Raw genomic sequence first — 25,182 nt, forward strand, 5'->3', positions numbered from 1 at the left:
AATCGCAAAACTGGACCATACCATGCAAAATCTCTAAAGAAAGAGCTACGTAATACCGATAATATTACTCTCTGATCTGAGCAAAGAATCAAATAATTTTATCGCCTTTAAAAACACCAAATCTATTGGTGCAGTTACCTTAGATCCTAAAGTGGTGGACGTATTCATTATTCATTTTAGATCTGTTTTTAATTTTATGATAAAAGTGAAAAAGATAATTCACAAACGTTACTTGCAAATCGCACAGAGCAGAAATATTTGAAGTATTTGTGCAAATTGATTTTTATTAGCAAATTTACAAAATCAATAAGGTGAATTTTTTTTTCATTTTATGCAATTTATTTTACTGGAATTAAAAGCTGCAATCAACAACAAAATGACATGTTTTTAAAATATTTTACGCTCTTTACATAAAACTGATAGGAGTTGCTCTCACGCGATTGGCTAAAGAGAGAGACAAAGATTGAAATGGCTCTAAAGTTTTACACTTTAAGAATGTAACATTTTAGAAAGTACAGACATATACAAATATAACATTAAAAATGAAGTCTGAGTTTACAGGTTTAAAGTCTGAGTTACACTTTAAATGATGATGAGAGTTATAGTAGGATAAAGTTCCACAACTCAATAAGACACTGATATCTGTGAATGTCATCTTCCGGATTTTTTTCCAAAATAATTGACAACAGTAAAGAGAGACCAGATTAATCTCCTTTGATTTTTCAAATCAAACCTTTTTGTAAAAATAAAGTCTTTATGTGTGGTGCTAACTCCTCTTCCTTAACCAAGACCCACTAAAAAAGTTTTTTCTTTCATGAAAAATGAAGTGTGATGAACCATCCCAAGATTTTTTTACGAAATATTGGTTCACTTATTTAATTGAAGTTCGCTTGGAATACGAACTAGTGAAATTCTTTGATAAATTGTAAAAGTTTCTGTTTACTTTGCAATGGATTTCTTTTTTTGTAGCATGGGGATAATAACAGCTCTAATTTGCTTCATGTAAACATCACAACTTCGAACCTGTCACAAGTCTCTGTGGTATCACGTGACTTTTGACATAAAATTTGGGAGTGAGAAATCACTGCTCAAAATTTGAGCTGACAGTTTCGTTAGTGCAGTACAAGAATTCATTCAGACATTTCTCCTTGAGCAAAGTTAACAGTTTATCAGTTAGGCCTTTAGTTTTATCAAATCGCAAGGTTATAATTATTTTGTTCTATCTACAGTTTTATTATAGAAAACTCAATTGTGAAAAAAACTTCCCCTAGATCGAACATTCGTTAAAAATAACTCAAGGAATAGTCTGCTTGGAGTTTTAACTGAAAATGAAAAAAGTAAATAAATAAAGTAACATATTTAGAAGCAATCTGTTTCACTAAATTTACTTTAATATAATAAAACAATAATTTAACTGATAAATGTTTCATCGAAGTGTTAGTCTTCTCAGGCTTTTCCATTTGAACCTGGAATTTTTTCCCTTTATTTTGGAAGAGTCTTGATTTATCTATACCACAGGACAAGGTACACTTAGCAAACTAATAATGTATTTAAATTTTTTGGTGCCAATATTTTTACATATACCATTTTTGCATGAAGCTATTTTACTCAAAATAAATAATCAGTTAGAAACTGGTTTTGAGAGAATTTTTCATTAAAACCACTCATTCTAAACATGTCTTCTAGAGTTACTTTTAATTTGGTGTTAGAAAGAAAGTTTGTTTTATCATTAATTGAAATCTCTCTTCAAAGCAATTGGCATCTTCTGCTTGTTTTGATCATTTAACTAGCAATTTAATATAATTATTGTATTACATACAATGATGTAGCAATGATGTACAAGAAATTATAAATTAATTTAGATCTTATGCCACCAAATGTTAATACTGTTACATTTAATTTCATTCCCTCTTACATTTGCTTCTTGTTTACAGTTAGTTAGTTAATGGAGAAAGTAACCAAGTCAATTTTTTAGTAATAATTCTAAAAGTCAGAACTTTATATTAACAAAATTAAAGCAATTTAAGTTATATGTTGCTTATTTCATTTTCAAATAGTTCATGAGGGTTGTGACTGAATGATTTCTTGTTTCAGTAAAACCTCTGTATCTTATAGTCAATACTAAATATGATAGTGAAACACATTGGACTGCACATATTTCTTGATCAAAAGTTAATGAAATCATTCAATTAAAACAATTGATTTAAAGTATAGTAGATGATAAGTAATTTTTATTTAGAAATGGATGCAAAAGTAGTGAATATTTTAAAAGATAAAGTGGCATCAGAATGGAAAATATTTGCACATGGCACTGATTTTGATGATGTAGACATTGTTATTGATCAAATAGATCATGATGTGGATGTTAATCAATTAGATCATGATGGTTTGTCAAGAGAAAAGTATAAAATTGAAGTTTTCTTAAAGAAACTTCATCAACAGCATCCAAAGGATTACAGAATTTGCATTCAGAATTCTCTGAAAGATATGAAAAGAAATGATGCTTTACAAGATTTATTCTTCTTGAGTGAGTTTCTTGTAGTTGTTTTGGTATTATTTGGCTTCAGATAATTACAAGTTGGATAAGAATTTTTAAAAAAAGTTGTTCATTTTAAATTACTGAGCTTTTAAAATAATATTTTTAACAATTAAGTATATGTATTTTTTAAAAAAGTTAATTAAATAATAAAGTCTTTTTTCAAAAACCCAAAAACCCAGGTGGATTGGGTTTTTAACAAAATTGTCAGCATTGTAAAACTCTTCATCTACTTATCAACTGCATTGTAAAACTCTTCATCTACTTATCAACTGACTATTTCAAATAAACCATTTTACTTAACGCTTAGCTTTTAATTGGTTGTTATTATTATTGCTATTATTATTATTGTTATTATTATTATTGTTATTAATATTATTATTATTATCATCGTTATTGTTATTATTATTATTGTTATCATTATTATTGTTATTAATATTATTATTATTATCATCGTTATTGTTATTATTATTATTGTTATCATTATTATTGTTATTATTATTATTGATATTATTATTATTGTTATTATCATTGTTATTATTATTATTGTTATTATTATTATTGTTATTATTATTATTGTTATTATTATTATTGTTATTATTATTATTGTTATTATTATTATTGTTATTATAATTATTGTTATCATTATTATTGTTATTATTATTATTGATATTATTATTATTATTGTTATTATTATTATTGTTATTATTATTATTGTTATTATTATTATTGTTATTATTATTATTGTTATTATTTTTGTTGTTATTATTATTACTGTTATTATTATTATTGTTATTATTATTATTGTTATTATTGTTATCATTATTAATATTATTATTATTTTTATTATTGTTATCATTATTAATATTATTATTATTTTTATTGTTGTTGTTGTTGTTTTTCTTTTTGTTAATGTTGTTGTTGTTATTATCATTAATATTATTATTATTATTATTATTATTATTATTATTATTGTTATTATTATTATTATTGTTTTTATACAAATTATTTCATAAAAAAGTTTGATAATTAAAGTAAAAAAATAAGGTTTTATATTATAAATTTTTAAAACAATACAAAATTTTATTTTTACACGAGTTTAATAAAACTACAGTTGAAATTATATTTATCAGTTAAAATTATAATTATAATTCACAGTTGAAACTATAGTTATCCTATATACCTCAAAAACAATTTTGAAATAAAGTAAATATTTAGTTTTAGATTTCAATTGAAATGATTTTTCTATAAAGTTTATGAACTTGATTTTTTTTTTGTGAAATTTTAATTTGCTTATTTGTTAAATGTTGTAAAATTTTAATTTGCTAATTTGTTTAAATGTTGTAAAATGAAGTTTTGCTGATTGAGCAAAACTTCACTCTACATTCTTCATATTTAATTTTAATTCAGTAGAAGACTATTTTTGTTTATTATTTTTTAGTATTCTTTTGTATATTATTCTTTACTGATTTATTTAGAAAGTGTTTTATTATTTTTATTGTTTTTAATTTGCATATTTGTTTGTTTACACTTTTTAATCAGCAAAACTTCATTTTTCTTTCTTTATATTTAATTCTAATTCTGTAGAAAAATATTTTTATTTAATATAATTTTATTGATAATTCCTTCAATACATTTCATGAAAAGCTGTCATGGTTACTTTTTATATTAGTTTCTGATCGATGTTGGTAGATGATTTGATTTCTTAAATCTTTTATTTATTTCTTATATAAAATTTTTATTCAAAGTTATTAAATATATTGTAATTTCAGTAAAAGACTCTTTCAGTTTCTTATTTATTCAGTTTTTTATTTAAAACATTCATTTAGTCCTCCTCTCTTTTAATTCTTTTAGATTTTTTTTTAATAATATAAAAGATAATATATTTTCCTATCATGTATTTTTTTGTATTCATTTAAAAACTTTTATGGTTTTTTTCTGTTCTTTTTTTCAGATGCAGAACAGCAAAAAGATGGTAAGCAAATTAATGTCAAATTAAAAGCATAAAATATTTTTCAGTTATAATAAACTGTGTAAAATTAAAAAGTTGACAAAACTTTATAAAGATTTTAATATCAATTTTTAACGCCTGTTAAAACCTCAAGCAAAACTTAAAAGATTAGAATTTGACATCTATAAAGGATTAAAAGTTTATTTTTCCATTGACTTCATTGGTTAAAATTAAAATCCCCCAACCAGCAGCTACAGCTTCTAAACAATTAAATCACTCCTGGAACTTGGTTATTTAATTGTGAATATTTGTTTAAATGAACTAGTAAATGATTTTTTTTTAATAATTTACAATTGGCAGCTAAAAACTTATTAAGTGAAGCATAACTGGTTTTTCATAAAATGCATATAAATAATTTTTTTTTAAACGAATACAGTTTATTGATATAAAAGAGTTTTATATACTTTTTTTATGAGCTTATGATTTAAACAAAAAGAAACAAAGGTTAAAATCAGAATTTTTTTTTAAAATGAAAAGTTTACTTTTTACAAGTGAATTGTCTTTTAAGAAAATAGTTTGATACATTGATACAAACTAACAAAGTGTGTAAATGTCAGATATAAGCATCTTTTAAAAAATGGAATAGCCAGACCTCTGTAAAACATTTTCTTTGTGAGGACATCCAAAGATTTTATAAAAACAATTTAAAATATTTTTGTGGGTTTTGTAAGTGATGTTATAACACTTTGAAAATTAAGCTAAATTTTTTCTAAACAACTTGCTGTAAAAAGATATTTTACCAAATCATTTTTTTAGAGTTTTCAATTATTTTTTTATTCAGTTTTTTCTGACAATCATGATTTTAAAATACTATTTGCCCTTATCAAATTCATTTTTTTTTTTTTTTTTTTCAATTTTCTCATTTAATGTCAGCAATGATCTGCCATCATAATTTTATTCAATTGAAATTATGGTGGCAGATAATTGTACAAGTTCAGTAATATCTTGATGCTTCTCTACATTTACGGTGAGCAAATATAAAAGTTATTGATTTTGTTGTTATTATTACTAGTTTTGTTATTATTGTTATTATTATTAATATTATTTTTATAGTTATTGTTATTGTTGTAGTTGTTGTTGTAGTTGTAGTTGTTGTTGTTGTTGTTGTTGTTGTTGTTGTTGTTGCTATTATTATTATTATTTATCATTATTATTAATATTATATATTTTAATTATAAAAATTTTATTATTATTATTATTATTATTATCATTATGATTATTATTATTTGTATTATTGTTATTATTATTATTATCATTATTATTATTATTATTATTATTATTATTATTATTATTATTATTATTATTATTATTATTATTATTATTATTATTATTATTATTATTATTATTATTATTATTATTATTATTATTATTATTATTATTATTATTATTATTATTATTGTTATTACTATTATTATTATTATTATTATTATTATTATTATTATTATTATTATTATTATTATTATTATTATTATTATTATTATTATTATTATTATTATTATTATTATTATTATTATTATTATTATTGTTATTATTATTACTATTGTTATTATTATTGTTGTTGTTGTTGTTGTTGTTGTTGTTATTATTATTATTATTATTATTATTATTATTATTATTATTATTATTATTATTATTATTATTATTATTATTATTATTATTATTATTTATATTTTTATTATTGTTATCATTACTGTTACACATTTTATTAAGTAATTTTAAAAAATATTTTATATATTTGATAATAAACAATACTTAATATGTAATAAATAATAAGCAAATGTAGGGGAAATTGGGGCACAGTGGATCGGATTTCTTTATTTTTTAAATTGAGTAAAAGTTAAAATCTGTATTTTATCTTTTTACAAGTGAAAGGATTGAGATATATGTCCTTCATGATAAGTAATCACTAAAACCCAAATATTTATTATCTAACGCTTCACAGAGAGATTAAAAGAAGTTGTATTAAGTTATTCAATGTACCCCAGTACTGGGGTACAGTGAATCGCTACTTGGGGCACATAACAATGTGAATAATAGTAGTGAATAGGTGAAAAGCCATATAATTTTGAGGCTGAGGGAGGAGACATCTTTTGAATCTTTTGAATTCTGAAAAAAAAAAATTATGTTTTATATTTATGTTGAAAACAAATTCTGCATTGAAAATAAAATGAAAATGTTTTTTAGAAATGTAAAGTAAAATTCTTTTTTTGTTCTTTCAGAAATGTGTGAAGCACTGAAAAAGATTTATCTTAAAAGATATGAAAAAATGGATGAAATTGTGCACTTAGTAAAAACTCCTGCTAAAGTTGAACTTTTGAATAAGTTCATTGAATTGACTGTAGTTGATGCAGATGAAGTGGAAAAAGATACTGTATTAATCACTGAGCGAGAATTATTTCTTAAGAGAAAAATGACCTGTAAGCCAATTGAGTTTGATGAAGTGTTTTCAAAAGAACTATCTTTACTCTTGATATCTGGCATTGCTGGAATTGGTAAAACTTGTTTGCTCAAAAAATGCTTACTTGACTGGGCTAATGGTATCTTATGGAAAAATGTGGATCTTGTTTTTTATCTTGAATGTAGAAAGTTAAATCAGCATAAAAATATCAGTAACATAAATGAACTGTTAAATGTTTTCTACAAAGATATTTTTCAAGAGTCTGATGCTTGTAACCGTTTTCAAGAGTCTGATGCTTTCTCCGTATTGTTTGTGATAGATGGGTTGGATGAGTTTGCTCACATTGATGAATTAATAAATTACAATCCCCAATATCCAAGCAAACAACCCATCATTAATGCATTAACAGAAGCATTGAGTATTCAAAAACACAAGTGCGTTGTTGCTGGAAGAGTTGGAGCTATATCACAATATAAATTTAAAGTTAGAGAATGTACGGACAAGTTAATTATTCAAATAATGGGTTTCAATGATAATGGAATCAATGAGTATATTGAAAAAATTAGCAACAAAAAAGAAGCCATTAAAAGTGTTCTTAAAGAGTCTTACTTTGCCAAAGCCATGGCATCTGTTCCTTTTTACATATCAGCAATGTGTTCAATTATTGCTGCAAGTGATTCTTATTCTTTCAACACTACAACTGAGTTGTATTGCTCTATTTTTTTATACTTTTTTCAAAAACACATTTGTAAAACTGATGAAACAGTTTATAGTATGATGCAAAGTGAGAGTAACAAGCAACATGTTTTAAGAGTTTGTAAAGTTGCATGGGAGTTGTTCAATCAAGGTAAAATTCTTTTCTCCCAAGATGAAATGAAAGGGATTGTCAATGACTTTGATGAAGTTGAAAATGAACTTTTGGGTTTCATTGAACGTGTTGACTCACAACTTGGTTATCAATATCAGTTTGCTCACCTCACTTTAATGGAGTTTTGTGCTTCAGTTTATGCACACATTTATTTGAGTCCTAAGGAAATTATTAATAACAAAAAGTTGCGTAGCTGTTGGCCTTTGATCTGTGGACTAGCAAATGAAAACAAAAGATGTTATGTGAGATTTCTTGCTAACTTGAAGAATTCAAATGAAGAAAGGAATTCATTGCTTAATGCTGTACTTGGTAAGTTCAATTAAAATGATAAAGAAACATTACACTTTGTTTGAGTTGTCATCATTAGTTTGTTATGGTTATAATGAGTTCTACATTTGTTTCCCTTCAATTTTCTTTAATTTAGATTTTTTGTTTTATTTAGTTCTGTTTTTAAAAATTATTTTTTAAATTATTTTTTTGAGTAAGTAGAGTAAGAATGATTATATAGTCAGTTATTTCCATTGAAATCCACCTCACAGTTGGATATTAAAAAGCCATAAATGTCTTTTCTCAAAAAATTAGCTCGTTACTTGAGCTTATTTTTATAATCCTTTTAATATCCTTCTTAATTTTGAAATAACAAGGAATGTTACAAGTTTTTTGGAGGTTATCATATCCTTTTTGTTGTGTTTTTTTTCAGTTGATTGATAGTTTTAACTTAACAAAGACAGTCAACATATTTCAGCCATGTTAAGAAATTCGTTGGCTTGAATAACATGTATATCAAATATTTCTAAATATGTGAGATTTCTTGTATATGTTTCTTGTATTGATATAATAAGAAATCTCACATGTAAAAAAGTTTTTGTTAAATTCTTGCATTTATTAATGATTATTCAAGTTAATGATTTTTTTAACATTACATTTAAGTATGTTGACTGATTTTGTTAAGTTAAAAATATTAATCAGCTGAAAAAAAACAACAACAAACCCGCCAAAAATTTGTAATCTTTAATATATACAATAGAATAAAACAAAGGCCAAACAACGTTTTAAAGGAGGATGATTCATTCAATATTTAAAAGATGTTTCTCATTCGATATTAAATAAGCGTAGGAGAAAATGTATTTACAAACTTTCGAAGTTTTATGTATTTTATTGGTATATTTTTGTTTTCATGTAAACAGGGCTTTATATAATCAACAGTTTCAGATTCAAAGAAATTGATTTGTGAAATTTTGTACTTTAAAAGTTTGATTTAAATATCTAAAAAGTTTTAATCTTTAATTTATGTTAATTGTAAAATTTTCAAATATTTTTATCTCTCTGCAGCTCAATATTTCTTGAAGAACCTCCCAAACATTTTTTATGTGACTTTTAAAAGCATAAAGTAGCTCTAGAGGGCTGACCTCATAGTTTTTCAAATTTGATTGAACTAATGAATTTAACTTATTGCAACCTTTTAGTTAGTCACATCCTGAAAATAACAATCGACAACTAACTTCATGTGTTTAAACTATTCAAACAGAAAGTAATTTAAAAAACAACAAAATCTGAGGTCATAACATCTGGAGACTTATGATTCTATTTGTTAGGACAAAAAAAAGTGAAAAATAATGTGATAGAGGAGTACTAAGAACTAAAAAAGAAAAGAAGCAAAGACTGAACTGAGTTTTATGAAATGCTACAAAGAAGTTTAAATGAAATTTTATTTTACTTCAGCATGAAATTTTGCTGATACATTTAAAGTGTTTAAAACCTTTTTTAATCAAAAGATTTTTAAAAAAGATGTTGAGCTGTCGCTTTTCTTAATTTTGGCGTGAAAAATCAAAAGTTGTAAAAATAAAAATCCTAAACTGTTATTGGAAATTATTCTCCAGTACTGAAATATCTTTTAATGTTGTTGTTTTTTTAAGTAAAACTTTTAATAAAGAAACGCTTTTTCATGCACAATTTCAAACAAATTTTTTCATTATTGGAGGGAGAGAAGAAAAAGAAAAAGGGAATGAGATTTCCTGTTGAAAAAAATATCCTATTCAAGTTCATAAACGTTTACAATTTTTCTTTCAAGTTTCAAGCAAAACTTCTTTGAGAATCAACACTTATTACGCTTTTAATAAACATTTAAATTATTGCAAGCTTTAGTTTAAGACAACCTTAGGTTAAGAATTATTAATTATTAAGCTTTTAACAAACATTTTAAATGTTTAATGAAATATTTTAAATGGCAATCGAAAATATTATTTTGAAAAGTTTTTTTTATACAACTTTGCTATTTAATTTGTTTCAGTTTTAATTCTCTGTAAAACTTTATTTTTTAACTAAGTCTCATATTAATCTTTCTTCATACAAAAACATACCAATTATTTATTTCAAAGTTCATTTAGTGAAAACAATGGAACAAAGTTGGAACGAAATTGAACAAAAATACAAAAACAAAATAGAAATATTATATGAAAGTTTTAGATAATGTCATATTAGGTTTTTTCTTCTCTCTTCTACTTGTGTTTTGTGAATAAAGAAATGTAATATCTGTAAATAGATTTATATTACAGATATTACACACCATTATTACACATCAAACTAATTATGTTTATGTTTTATTTTCAATTTAACAAAGTTATTGTTTTTGATTTCAAAGACAAAAAAAAGTACATTTTGAACTGTAAAAGATGTTTTGACATCTCTTACTGCTCAAAAGATTTTTTTTTTTCAATGTGTTGAATTCTGCAAAACAGATGACAAGGTTGTTAACTTCAAGTATTTTGTTATATTTAGTATTTCTCAGTTTTAATATTCAATAAAATACTTTTACTGCATGGTAAAAAGTAGTTTCCTCCATGTTAAAGTTAGTTTACGTTAATTAAAGTTAACTTAGAAATAATACAATTGATGTCATCTCAGCTTAATCGTTTGATGTTACTAAAAATAGTTTTGAGTCTGTTTTTTTATTAACTTCAATTTGTGATCTGTTTTTCAAAATTGCTTTTAAAAAAAAGGTTTTTAGAAGAACAACTTTTGAGATTTAATTTAACAGTTAAAAACATGATAAAAAGAAAACTTTTGATAAAATAATTTTTAGTTTTGCAGTGTAATATAAGTTAATATATATCATGCAATCAATGACTTTGTCAAAGAGATAATGTAAAAAAAATGTATATTTTGATGTTGTTATGTTGTTAATATCTTTTTGATATTTTTTTATTTTGCTCTAAATGTTATATTTTTATTGTTTCATATTTCTTATGTTTATGTTTACTTTATATGTTTGATTGTTTCCAGTAAAGTACTACTACATAATGTTAACTTAACTAAGAAGTTTACTCATCACCTTTAAATAAATTAAGGTCAAGCGAATTTTATAAAAGTAAACTTTTTTAAGTTAAATTTTAGGTTAATTAAGTTTTAAATAATTTAATCTCCTTACATGGAGTTGTATAAAGTGAGAGTATAAATTTATTTTACTCTCACTTTATACAACTAAAATGTTAAAAAAATAAAGTAAAAAAAATAAACTTAAATATTTTTCAGTAATAATTTACAAAATTTAAATAATTTAGCCTCCTTTAAGATAAACTAAATCACTTGGTAATAAGACATTTTTAAAAATATATATTGACCAGCATTTGTAACAAATGCTCCTTTAAAAAAATATCAGATATGAACATAACATATCTGTTAATTATATTTATATGCATATCATTTTAAAAACGAAAGATATCTGTTATTTGTGAATCTACATTCATAAATATATTTCAAAAAGAGTAAAATAATAAAAAAGTCAATTTTTAAATATAAATTAATGTAAGCGTTTAATCAGTATGCAGAGTTTAACGGTGGTTTTATTGTTTTTGATTTTTATTGTATTGATATTGACCGTAAAAAATTTAACACAAATATTTGACTTTTATTACACTTCCAGAACTTTTTTTTATCAAAAAAAAAACACCAATTTTGACTTTTCAAGATTACAAGACCATATGATTATTAAAGGATGGGAAAAAAAAAGTGGATTCCTTATTATTAGCGAATGAGTATTAATATGTACATGATGTATAATATTATCCCTTATTGATCTTTATTTGGAAAAAGACCTGCGATAACGATACCTAATTACTAATTCAATGCAATTAAGAGCGCCACTAACTAATTCAATGCAATTAAGAGCGCCACTAACTAATTCTATGCAATTAAGAGCGCCACTAACTAATTTTTGTTAAAAAATGTGAAATCTGTCGATGACTTTTCATCTTGTTTAACATAAAACAAAAGAAAAAAAAAAAAAAAGGGTTTTTCGAAGCCACTCACTGAACTGCAAAAAAAATTATAACTTGCTATGGATATTAAGTAAATAAGTGTATGTTTATGTGTACAGCTTGTATGATATGTGCAAATATATTAAAGCGAGTGCAATGAATATAAGTCACATGCGCCTTGTTTTATTCACTACAATCACAGGAATCGTTGCGACTATTTTTAAAAACTTTATCGAAGTCAGGAAAAGTTTTCCGTCCGTTTAATATCTTGATGAAATTGTTCGCCTAACATACTTGAAAGAACTAACATACTTGAAATAATCACTTTTCATATTAAAAGCTTAAAGAAATTGCTTCATTAGGCTTAACTTGGTATGAATGGGAGGAAAAATGTTATTTTCTCCATTTACTGATTATTGCTCTAAATTATGGCAGAATCTTTGGAAGAAATATTTTTCTTGACGCTTTTATTTTACAAAAATAACATTATTTATTTGTTAATAAATTGAAGGGATTTGAAATTTTAATTTTTATAATGTGGCTTCTGTATATGATATCGTAGTATCTCCGAAGACGTCTAAAACATCAGTCGAAAAGAAGCATTTTTAAAAAGAGATCTGAAAGAGCTCTTTAGATAACGATAATAATAATAATAATAATAATAATAATAATAATAATAATAATAATAATAATAATAATAATAATAATAATAATAATAATAATAATAATAATAATAATAATAATAATAATAATAATAATAATCATAATAATAATCATAATAATAATAATAATAATAATTTCATACATCGTGCTTTTTTGTTTTTAGATTTGGTACCAAAAGGTTTTATATTTGCGAATGGTAAGAATTATTTATTATTTTAATTTGTTTAGGGAAGATTTTACGTGATTAATGCTTTGAAAATGCGACTGCTTTATTTTCGAGAACATTTCATCGGTTCGTTCCCGCGCCACAAACTTAAAATAATTGATGAATTTGACTACTTTTCTTCTCTTATTTGCAATATATCGTTGAGCATTTCTTGCTAAAAATGTTCTATTTTCTATAAAAACACGGAAAGAAATTCTTTTGAAGAAAGTTTTAATAGCTGAAAGGAAAAAGTGAAGATTTTTATAACTTGAGTTTTTTCATTCTGTTTTAGGAAGAAATTGACTCATGACTTTCAGTATATTGTAAAGATTCATTATTTTACTTATTGTAGTCTAAATGATGTTAGTATCAGTTGCGTTTGTTATCTAGTTAAATGGATTGTTTTGTCAGTTTTATTTGTTAGCCTCGTTTTTATGAAAAACCTTAGTGTTAACATATTTTCTATTTTGTGAATTTTTGTTTTCAGTGTCAGTTTTATTGCTTTGTTAAATTTCTAGAAAATAGTTATTAGTTATCAATTTATTAGGGATCAATAGGTTAGACATGTGTATAATACAGTTGATATTTTTGGGGATAGTGCCCTTCTAGCTAACCCGAAAAAACCACCTATATGGGGTGATAGTGGACACATGTAGGTGTCCAGAAATGTGAGTTTTGAAATCCATCTATTACGTCCGAAAAAAAAAATTAATTTTAAGTTGAAAATTTCCCAATTTTTTTACTGTTTCGATTATTTACTAAACAAGCCATAAAATTGAAATGGGTCATTGGAACTTCATGAAATTTTATGGTGTTGTACCTACATAGTATGGCTATCAATGTATAAAATTTCATGCAGTTATCTTGCTTGGTTATGAAGTTATAGGCCAAAACGTTTTGCAAAATCATACATTTTGACAGTGTTGGTACCAAAAGTTTTTAGTTTTGGTAAAAAAACTTTGTCTGATTGCCCTGAATTTTTGTATGTATACTCTATGGGCAATAGGCAACAACTTTTGTTATTAGAGTTTTGGAATTAGATCATTTGCTAAAAAACTGGCCACAAAATCATTTTTTAACAATTGCTCCTATAATGTGATCGTATAATTTACTCAAAAGAATGATAACTTGTAATGGAAGGTAGAAATTCAAATTTTATTGAAAACGTAACCCTGCAAAAGATTAATAACAGTTCCATGCCCATTAAGAAATACAAAACTTCATTAAGAAAAATGTATTTATATTAAAATTAATTTACTGGAGATAACTTTAGTCGAATTAAAAAAACAAGGGGAAAGTCTAAGGAATTGTCACGAAAAAAGAAAAATTTAATAATACGCGCTGTAGAGAAGAAAATTCTTTAAGCAAATATCTGAGCTTTGTGATGTGGCTAAATCAAAAATTAGTGTACTAGTTAAGAGTTATAGAGAACAAAAGACACTTGAAAAAAATGATGGCTATAGAACATTTGTTTGTAGTTTTAATTTTCTTACTTATTCAATATGTGGTCTCCTTTAGTCTGACAACTTTTTTATGATATTGATCTAAATTTAAAAATGAAAAGCCTCACTTGAAAATAAAATGTTTTACCTGCATTCTGTACATTTTGAGTTATTGGTTAACAGAAGCAAACTCTTGTCAACTAAGAAGGTCGCTCTTATAACTTTAGATTTAATAGGTAAGAAATGAATTTTTTTTATTATAAAGCAAATTTTTCTCGATTTTAACGAAATTGAAAACGAGTATTTTTTATTTGTTTGAAAGTTCCTGTTAAAAAAAGTACAAATACTTCAATCACGTTCTTGCTTTCAAAAATTGTCACGAGATGCTCTAAATATTCTTAGGAGAACTGAGAATATGTAATAGGGTGTATCGAAAAACAACTTTTTTTTGAATTTGAAAATGTAATAGAGCGGAAAAGTTGCATAATGCTATAAAAAGTAATTGTGCCTAATTTTTTTGTATATTTTTTATGTCTTCAGTTCGCGCTAGGGTTTTATTTTTCTTACAAAAACACGTTTCCTGACCTTTTTTATAAAATAAAAATAACAAATTTTATGCATATACTAGAGTTGTATTAGAGTTTAAACATTACACATTGATCAGGTTAGAAATGGTTACAATTTTTAAGAAAATATTTTAATGTCTTCAGTTGCCGCTAGAGGGCTGAGTTTTTAAGAAAAAACCCAATTTTTATTTAAAACAAAGTAATTTTAATTGTTGTTGATGCTTTCACTTGTCATCACTGTTTACGACATTTATTTCCATCACCATCAGCATTATTTATCACAAATTATGTCTATAATCAAAACATTTATTTAGTAATTATTCAGATAAAGAGCAAAAAGCACAGGTTATAATTTATTAGTTCTGATTTACATCTGTTTATCATTAAAATAGATTGAAATCAAAGAAAATTTTATTGGCAGAAATGTCTTCTGCTGCAGTAACAACAAGAAAAAAGTCTTCTCGTCCTATCTTCGGTTCACCAGCAGACTTACGTGAAAATGTCTTGCCAACATACAAACATGTCATGCTAAGTTATCTTTTCCCAATACAGAAAATGAGAGTGAAAAGTAGTGGAAAACAACCTTCTTTGAAAGAAATATCGGAAAATTTGGCGCACAAAATAGAAAATTTGTGGAGAAAAGCATCGATACCTACTGTGTCTCATAAACGCATTGTAAAAATGTTTCTTGATTACAATCAAAAGTATAGAAATATTATGAAGTCCGTTAACAAAACAAAACAAACAGACAAGTTAAAGTCCAAAATAATAACATTTCAAAAGCATGCAGAAAATACTTTATTTGATGTTGCAGCATGCAAATGCCTTGATTTTTCTAAATGCATCTGTGAAAAAGTAAAGAAGGTACCAGAGAAAGAACATGATTTTCTCAGCGATCAGAGATTTATGAGAATTATGTATATGGAAAGACTCGATATTCAAAGTACTTTAAGATTACGGCGAAAAGAAGCAAGAAAAAACAGAGTAAACAGCCCCTTACTGTCTAACCCATCAACACAGTCTTTAGCTATTACAGGTATTGAAGCTCAAGAAATATCATCAAGCCGCATTCAGAATTCAAGTTTTTATTCTATATCTCAAGATTCTGACTCTGATGACATTGTGATTTGGAATACTGACTCAGAATCAGAAGCTGATTATTTAGACACACCTGAAAGCCGCAAGCGAAATTGGAACGGAAAATATAAAACTGAACAAATGAGATCACCGTTACTATCCTTAGCACAAGCCTGCGATAGAGTAGGTGTTTCAAGCAGAGGTGCTGCATTTATAGCGTGTGCTGTGCTGGAAGATATGAACATAATTTCAAAAGGAGACAAAACTAAAGTAATTGATAAAAACAAGATTCAAAGAGAACGAAAGAAAAACAGACTGAAAATGCAACATTTGCACCATGAAAGTATTCAAATGTTAGAAGGTTTGTATTTTGATGGAAGAAAAGATACAACATTAGTAATTGATACAAACAAGGAGAAAAATATACGAAAAACTATAAAAGAAGAACATGTAGTTTTAGTACAGGAACCAGGTTCAAAGTATCTAGGGCATGTAGAGACTGCATCAGGGCATGGATACAGCATTAAGAAAAGTATAAAAGCATTTTTAACTCAAAACAACATACATCTAAGTTAGTTGCCATGAGTTATGACGGGACAGCTGTCAATACCGGATTTCTTAATGGTGTTGTTGCTTTGTTCGAATTAGAACTAAAAAGACCTGTCCACTGGTTTATCTGTCAAATACATGCTAATGAACTGCCTCTACGGCATCTAATTCAAAAACTAGACGGACCTACATCAGGACCTAACGGATGGTCTGGACCAATCGGAAGAGAAATTAAATTGTGTAATACCTTGTCAATAGTCAATTACATTCCAAAAATAGACAAAAAATCTCTTAGTTCTGACCAAAAATACTTACTTGATATTTGCAAAGCAATATCTACAGGTTATTGTCCAAACGCTTTGGCTAACCGAAATCCTGGAAAACTTAACCATGCCAGGTGGGTGACCACTACAAACAGAATATTGAGGTATTATGTTGGATGTAGCGAACCGTCACACAGGCTGAGAGAAATAGTTGAGTTTGATATTAAAGTTTACTGCCAAATATATGGTATGCCAGTAGTGAAATAAAAAGTATCATCGATCCAGTTATACAAAGAAATGGTTTTTTTGCGCATCCAGAAAACATGCTTCTTGCTATGATATCGGATACTCGCCCAAATGTGAGAAAATTGGCATTACAACTGATAATGAAAGCAAGATCGATGAAAACAAACAAAGTCCGAAAGTTCTCTATACCAGAAATCAATTTTAAAGCAAAAGACTATGTAGATCTAATTGATTCGAAAAAAGTGAACTAAATGAACCTCCGATTACCACTCACATTTCAGATGAAAATCTAATTGAATTGTTAATAAATGTTTATCTTCCAGATGTGCAGCATTTTCCATGCCATACTCAAGGAGTAGAGAGATGCATCAAACTTGTAACCGAAGCTTCAGATCAAGTTTGCGGTTTGGCTAAAAGAGACGGCTTCATTCGTGCAAGACTTGCATTGCAAAAAATGCCTTTATTCAACACAAAAAGACAGTTTGAGACAGATCCAAATGGATCAGGTAGTTGAACTTTATTACAGCTAAACTTTAAACATTTTTCAAAAATATTTTCCACATAACTTTAATTGTACATTATGGACTGCAGAGCTTGTTTGCCAGAAACTCGTTAAGCAGTGTTTTTTCTTAAAAACTCAGCCCTCTAGCGGCAACTCCCCCAGCAAGCACAAAAACGTTGATACAACGTTGTTATAACGTCGCGGTACTCGTTGAACTGACGTTGAAAATTAGTTGAAATGGAAACAAATTATGACGTTGTTTTTGTCAACGTTTAACCAACGTTGCGGACAGACGTAAGAAACACGTTGATTTTACGTTATATAAACGTTATTTCAACCTACGTTGGTCGTTTTTACCGATTTAAAACGACCAAAATAAATATTAGGCATATACAAAACATCTCTTGAAATAATACAACAAATAATAATAGGTATATAATTCTTATTTCAAAACAAATACATCACAAATAAAGAGATTTATACGGTATATAATTCTTATTTCAAAACAGATACAGCACAAATTTAGAGATTTGTTCGTTATCTGCAATTAAACTTTTTGTAAATATTGGTTGTATCAACGCTTACAAATAACTTTCGTTACTCCGGAGTGCGTGGCGAGCTCTTGCGCCCACCTCCGTTTAGCCTATCAGGACCATATTTTAGATAATCTTTCAAAAAATCTCGAATTGTGGATCTCGTACTCTCTGCATAAGTCGCCAAAACCGAATCTAAAAATAGAACAAGAGTTAATTATTTAAAATTTTATCTGACAAATTTTAATTGGAAATCGATCTGCAGATCGCCTACAGCTAGTTTCATATCAACAAGACTAAGAAATTTAAGGGCTGTTGGTCATATAAAATTTAAGCTATTACCAGATACACCATGATAAAATTTTGTCTTTTCGAAAGCTTTCTTTTGTCCTCTCTTACCTGCCATACTAAATTTAGCTTGAAGACTATTTGACATTACCCTAAAAATTGCAGAAAAGAAACAAAAATCTCATATGCACAAATTAAGAGTCTTGTTATCTGGAATTAAACTTTTTATTAATCTTTAAATAAAAATAAAAATATCCAACAGTTTAAATTGTAATGAATATATTTTCTATATTTAATAAATACATTAATATATGTATATATTGTCTATATTTGTCATTATTATTACATATCAAAATATTATGTCTGAATTTCAAAACCGTTTCTAACTACAAAATGGTGGTAATATAAATATAATATCATTAGATATTATATTTATATTACCATCATTTTTGAAAACATTTATGTAAAACATTACCATTATAAAAGTATTTTAAGAAAAGTAAAAATGAAAAACACTTGAGAAGCACTTGGGAGTTTACACCTTCCCTATAGTAACAAAATGAACTTACCGTTGCATGATGCTTTTTATACTTGTTTTGTAATTTGCTCAACCAACTCGACTGATTTGGTTGACCTAAGATTTTGCAAGTTTCAAGTACACATTTTATAAACTTTGCTTGGTTGTTTATAAAATAATTATAAATAAAATACTTACAAGTAAATTAAACAGATCTTCATTTGAAGATATTTTGTTCTCAAAGTCATCAAATTCTTCTACAGTGTTTAAAAGAAGTAATAGATTGTCATCTTGAGCAACTTTACATGTACATTGAAAATGATGGCTATTTGCAACTGATTTTATCTCACTAAGCAGCTGAATCACCTTGTATTGAAATCCTAATTTGATTTTAAAAAATTAAAACCATTAAGTTATATATATAAATATATATATATATATATATATATATATATATATATATATATATATATATATATATATATATATATATATATATATATATATATATATATTATATATATAGTACAGCATATATATAGAATTTGATTTAATTAGAAAGGCTAAGTTACATGTCAATTATGCAATATATTACAACATAAATAAATTATTTATTTCAAAATAAGATTTACTTAAGCTTAATTTTGTTGAAGATTACTTTTCAAATAGGGAAGTTCTTCATGGATTGCAACAAAAGTAGAGTAATGCAATAGAAGTTAATACATTTTACTAACAGTTATAAGAACAACAATATTTTCCGAACCAAATATATGTACATACTCACATAACACTTAAACTGTTATAAAAAAAAGTACATTCAGTGTTAAATGTATAACAAAACATATTTTGGTTAACTTTATTCATTATTATTATAATCACGCATATAAAGATATATAATTATTAAATACCACACATGTAAAAAGAAGAAAAATTTTAGTCTATGACCAATGAACTTCATCCAATAGAGGCACAAGTGCAAAACTATTATCATTTGGTAAATTGGGTAAACTTGCCACTTTGCACTTAAATGCAGATCTATGCAAAACTTTCTGCTTCATTTAAACATTGCTTTGAACATAACCAATATTAATCTTTTTTGAATCACATGGATTTGTATACAAACTTTTTATTTGATAAGATTTAAGTATATCACAAAAAAAAAAAATTGTTAAATAATATATCTTTGACAAGAGCAAAATTGTTTGACTCAAGTAAAAACCAATGATCTTTTTCTTCTTTTGACAGAGTGGTGAAAACAGCTTTTAAAGAAAATGATGATCCTGATTTTTCTAACTCAGACAACTGCTTCACAACTTGTGCAAGTGGATTTTGGGATTTCTTAATAAACCTTTTTAATATGTACATATAACTCTCGAATGAAAAAGTAGATAATTCATGAAGATTTGTTTTATGATTTACTATGTCCTCATGTAGGTGGATTAAAGTGTGCACATTATAAGATGTAAATGTTTGTCCATACAAAACTTTTGCCTTGGACAAAAACCACAGCAAAAGTTCATTTGCATAATCTAACATTGCTTCTGACCTTTTGATACACTCATATATGACATAATTGTAATAGCTACACTAAGTGTGACAAAATGGGTATAGAAATCTTTTGATAAGGTTTTTTTAAAACAGCAGGTCCAGTATAGAGTAAAAATTGACGAAACTCTGTTGCTTTTCATCTTTTGAAGTCTTCTAATGATCTAGGCTGCCTTGCAAACTCACTTGGCATACATCCATTTAATTGAACAAGACTTTCTGAAATTCTACTAATATGAAGTTGGGAGAGACGACATACCAGCAGACCAAATTTTAAAAAACTTATAAGTTGTTTTACCACACTTAGACATATCAAATGCATATAATCTATAACAAATTGATTCACACAACTAATGCCATAACTTATTAGAGGACTCAGTTGAAGCTGGTGTACAGGATATTTTAGTAAACTGAACTTATAGTCAGTTCTTTTTGAACGATCAAGTTCATAAAAAACCATTCTTCCTTTCCATTCACCTTGTAAAATACTTTATTGAAACTAAGTAGAATCGATCATGGTAAATTAAGTGATTGGTTTTTAAATTATCATACTCTGTTAAGAAATCTTTCATGAAGTCATCAACGTTATTTGGCTTTTTCTCACCACAATATAGTGCAACAATAAATGGGTTTAAAGTGCTAAACTTACAAAGAATAGGCCATAACTGTGTAGAAGAAGACTTAAACAAAAGCAAACCATCAATGTTAACAGCCAATTCTTTTTTTTTTTTCTGTGTAACCATTATTTTCATTCAAGGTTCTTATGATTCCTAAAGCAATTTCAATGTACTCATAACTCCCTCCACATACATTCAGTTTCTACAGACCTTGGTGTTTTTAGTAAGGTTCTTGAATCATTTGGTAGTTCATTGGAATGACCACATTTAACTAGGATACCTAATACTTCATTTATTGCTATCTGTGTCAATCTATTTCGGGATGCCCAAGATGCCAGATCTTGCAATAGTGATGTTGTTTCCAATTCATTATATTGCTAATCAGATGAGTTCAATGTTTCAAAATCATTATTTGTACTAGATGAAGTTGTATCATAAGATGAATTACATGAGATATCAAAATCATCATAAGTACAAGAGGTTAATGTAACACTATTTCTAACTATTTGGTCATAACTCTTTTGTTATAAATTATAACTAATTATCAATTTACTACTCTCTTGAGAATATTATAATCGTCGCGTTATAACTACCATTTAATTTTTTATTGTATTGATCTACTTTATTTGATAGATAAAACCTTTGGAGTTAAGAGGTTATTATTTCAATTTATCTATCAAAAAAAATAAAAAAAAAAAAAAAAAAAAATAAAAAAAAAAGTAATTTTCATGGAGAAATATCTACGTCCTGAAAGATTTGACGCGAATCCAAATTCTTCAACATCAGGTAAAGAATGGACTCACTGGTTTAAAACTCTCGAAAATTTTTTCTTATCTTCAGAATCTACATCTGACGAAAAGCTAAGAATATTAATAAACTTTGTATCACCAACTGTTTATGAATATATATCCGATTCACTATCTTTTGAAAATGCGATCGACGTTCTCAAATCGTTGTACATTAAACCAAAAAACGAAATATTTACTCGGCATCAATTAGCAACACGTAAGCAACAAGCTGGGGAAACACTAGACGAATTTATACAAGCTCTCCGAACTCTTGCAAAAGATTGCAACTTCAAAGCAGTAACAGCCGATGTTTATTGTGATGAGTCTATTAGAGATGCGTTTATCACTGGCTTAAACTCAAGCATAATACGTCAAAGGCTACTGGAAAACACGACACTCACACTAACATCGGCATTCGACCAAGCACGCTCATTAGAACTTGCTCAAAAGCACTCGGAACAGTACCAATCTAGCGTACCCCAAATCAATGCAATGCATAATGCAGGAAAATACACTAATAATCAGTTAACTTCACCTCCGTCCACAAAACTGTGCTACTTTTGTGGAAACAATCGCCATCCACGCAGTGCTTGTCCTACTCAAGAAACCACATGTCACAAATGTCAAAAGCGAGGACACTTTGCAAAAGTGTGTAAATCAAACAAATCATTAGCTGTTACCGAATCCGATGATATAGTAGCGATGATTAGTGCTGGGACAACTAATTGCCTTTCGTACGCAATTCGGAAGGTGGAAATAAATGGGTGGAACTTTTCTGCTTTAATAGATACGGGAAGCTCGGACAATTTTATCAACAAATACATAGTAGATAATTACCAAATCCCATATACGAAAAGTAGCGGCAGTGTATCGATGGCATTATCATCACTCAGTACAAAAATTCAAGGCTACTGTAGGGTAAATATGATTTTCCAAAACCAAAAGTATGCTAATATCACCTTGTCAATCTTACCTAACTTATGCGCTGATATTATCCTTGGTCAAGCTTTTATGAAACAGCATAGCAATATAACAATCCCTTTTGGGGGAATATTACCCCCTTTGTCAGTTTGTAGCTTAAAGAAATCGCAAATATCACCTGCAACATTATTTGCAAATCTTTCCAAAGACTGTCGACCGATTGCAACTAAATCCCGAAGATTCAGTTACGTTGATAAGCTGTTTATTCAATCCGAAATTAAGAAATTATTAAAGGACGAAATTATAGAACCAAGTAACTCACCTTGGAGGGCACAAATTGTAATCACTACAAATGAACGACACAAATTAAGAAATTAAGAAATTATTAAAGGACGAAATTATAGAACCAAGTAACTCACCTTGGAGGGCACAAATTGTAATCACTACAAATGAACGACACAAAAAACGAATGTGTGTTGATTATTCCCAAACTATAAACAAGTTCACTTACCTCGATGCCTATCCCCTACCCAGAATAGAAGACCAAATTAACGAATTGTCTAAATACCACTATTTCAGTACTCTTGATCTTACTAGCGCCTATCATCAGATACCACTTCTAACAGAAGACAAGCCATATACAGCATTTGAAGCTGATGGCAAACTATATCAATTTACTCGCTTGCCATTCGGTCTAACAAATGCCGTTGCTGTTTTCCAACGGAAAATTGACGAATTTATAAATGAGAACTCTTTAAAAAACACCTTTGCGTATCTAGATAATATTACGGTAGCAGGGATGACTCAAGCTGAACACGATTCTAATTTAAAGAAGTTATACGAAGCAGCGAAGGAAAACAAACTTACTTTTAACAGCACCAAAAGTGTAATTTCAGTTAGTTCAATAAATCTACTTGGCTATGTTGTATCTCATAACAGCATAAAGGCAGACCCAGAAAGATTACAACCCCTACTTAATTTACCTTTACCACTAAATAGTAAAGCTTTACAAAGAACTGTAGGACTCTTCTCCTATTACTCAAAGTTTATCCGTAATTATTCTGAAAAAATTCGTCCATTATTACAGTGTCTAACATTCCCACTCAATCAACAAGCTACAGACGCTTTTAAACTACTAAAGAACGATATTGCAAATGCTGTTGTAAAAACAATTGATGAAACAATCCCATTTGTTGTCGAAACGGACGCCTCTGACTTTTCGTTGGCTGCAACATTAAACCAAAATGGTCAGCCAGTGGCCTTCTTCTCGAAATCTCTAAACCAACATGAAACGCACCAACCGGCTATTGAAAAAGAAGCATACGCGATTGTAGAAGCTCTTCGGAAGTGGAAACATTATTTGACCGGACGCCATTTTACCTTAGTAACCGACCAACAAGCTGTTTCGTATATGTTCAATCAGAACCATCGAGGCAAAATTAAAAACGATAAAATTATGCGATGGCGTACTGAACTTGGTTGCTACAGCTACGACATACAGTATCGACCAGGAAAGTATAACCAAGCAGCTGATTGTTTAACACGTTCCTCGTGCTCCGCTTTACTGACTCAAAAATTATCAAACAATGAAGGCTCACTTTGTTCGTATATTAGTAACAATAAAGTAAAATTAGAGGAGCTTCATAATGCTCTCTGCCACCCAGGCATCACAAGAATGAACCATTTTGTCCGCTGTCGAAACTTACCATACTCTATAGAAGAGATTAAAAGTGTCGTAAACCAGTGCATTACCTGCTGCGAACTGAAACCTCGATTCTACAAACCACCCAGTACTCATCTTATAAAAGCAACCCAACCATTCGAACGCCTTAACATAGATTTTAAAGGCCCACTTCCAACATCAACTAAAAATCGTTACATCTTTACAATTATTGATGAATACTCACGATTCCCATTTGCTTTTGCTTGCCCTGATACTTCTTCCTCATCGGTAATAAAGTGTTTTAAGAATCTTTTCTCGTTATTTGGCATGCCTGCTTATGTTCATTCTGACAGAGGAAGCTCCCTAACATCAGAGGAACTACGTACTTTCCTTCATACTCGAGGCGTTGCAACGAGCAGAACGACACCTTATAACCCTAGAGGAAACGGACAAGTAGAGCGCTTTAACGGAATAATATGGAAATCAATAACATTAGCCCTCAAATCGAAAAATCTACCAGTCGAAAACTGGGAAATCGTGTTACAAGATGCCTTACATTCGATACGTTCTCTACTCTGTACTGCAATAAATGCAACACCACACGAAAGGTTCTGCAATTTTCCACGGAGATCTACGAACGGACAATCTATGCCAACCTGGTTATTAGAACAAGGGAAAGTACTTGTAAAGAAGCACTTTCAATCTAGTAAATACGATCCCCTGGTAGA

The 25,182-nt window shown here is 27.6% G+C and overlaps 1 protein-coding gene and 1 pseudogene across 3 annotated transcripts; one reads left to right on the forward strand and one right to left on the reverse strand.

The window, feature by feature from the left end:
• The first annotated feature begins 1,033 nt into the window (after positions 1-1,033).
• Positions 1,034-24,609, forward strand: LOC145192540 (NACHT, LRR and PYD domains-containing protein 14-like). 3 transcript variants are annotated; one of them, XM_090076304.1, is made up of 6 exons: positions 1,034-1,202; positions 2,240-2,527; positions 4,491-4,511; positions 6,767-8,122; positions 12,896-12,928; positions 21,923-23,281. In XM_090076304.1, exons 2-6 carry the CDS (start codon positions 2,242-2,244, stop codon positions 23,167-23,169), a joined length of 2,943 nt encoding a protein of 980 aa, XP_089932430.1. In that variant the 5' UTR covers positions 1,034-1,202; positions 2,240-2,241; the 3' UTR covers positions 23,170-23,281. The 3 variants fall into 3 exon arrangements, with proteins under 3 accessions (XP_089932430.1, XP_089932431.1, XP_089932432.1); XM_090076305.1 differs by lacking the exon at positions 1,034-1,202 and having other exon boundaries at positions 2,239-2,527; positions 21,923-24,609; XM_090076306.1 differs by lacking the exon at positions 1,034-1,202 and having other exon boundaries at positions 2,239-2,527; positions 20,166-22,013.
• On the reverse strand, positions 18,180-19,835 carry LOC149893857 (uncharacterized; annotated as a pseudogene).
• Positions 24,610-25,182: the final 573 nt, after the last annotated feature.

Source organism: Hydra viridissima, unplaced genomic scaffold (genome assembly GCF_058129835.1).
Source record: "Hydra viridissima isolate aposymbiotic clone 2 unplaced genomic scaffold, HvirCarnegie_v1 scaffold_1, whole genome shotgun sequence".
NCBI lineage: Eukaryota > Metazoa > Cnidaria > Hydrozoa > Anthoathecata > Hydridae > Hydra > Hydra viridissima.

Excerpts from the sequence above, each read along its gene's own strand:
- LOC145192540 (XM_090076304.1), top strand. The coding sequence starts at position 2,242 with ATGGATGCAAAAGTAGTGAATATTTTAAAAGATAAAGTGGCATCAGAA. Across the intron at positions 8,123-12,895 it reads ATTGCTTAATGCTGTACTTG|ATTTGGTACCAAAAGGTTTT; the intron begins GTAAGTTCAATT and ends TTTTGTTTTTAG. Across the intron at positions 12,929-21,922 it reads AGGTTTTATATTTGCGAATG|AATCTACATCTGACGAAAAG; the intron begins GTAAGAATTATT and ends TCTTATCTTCAG.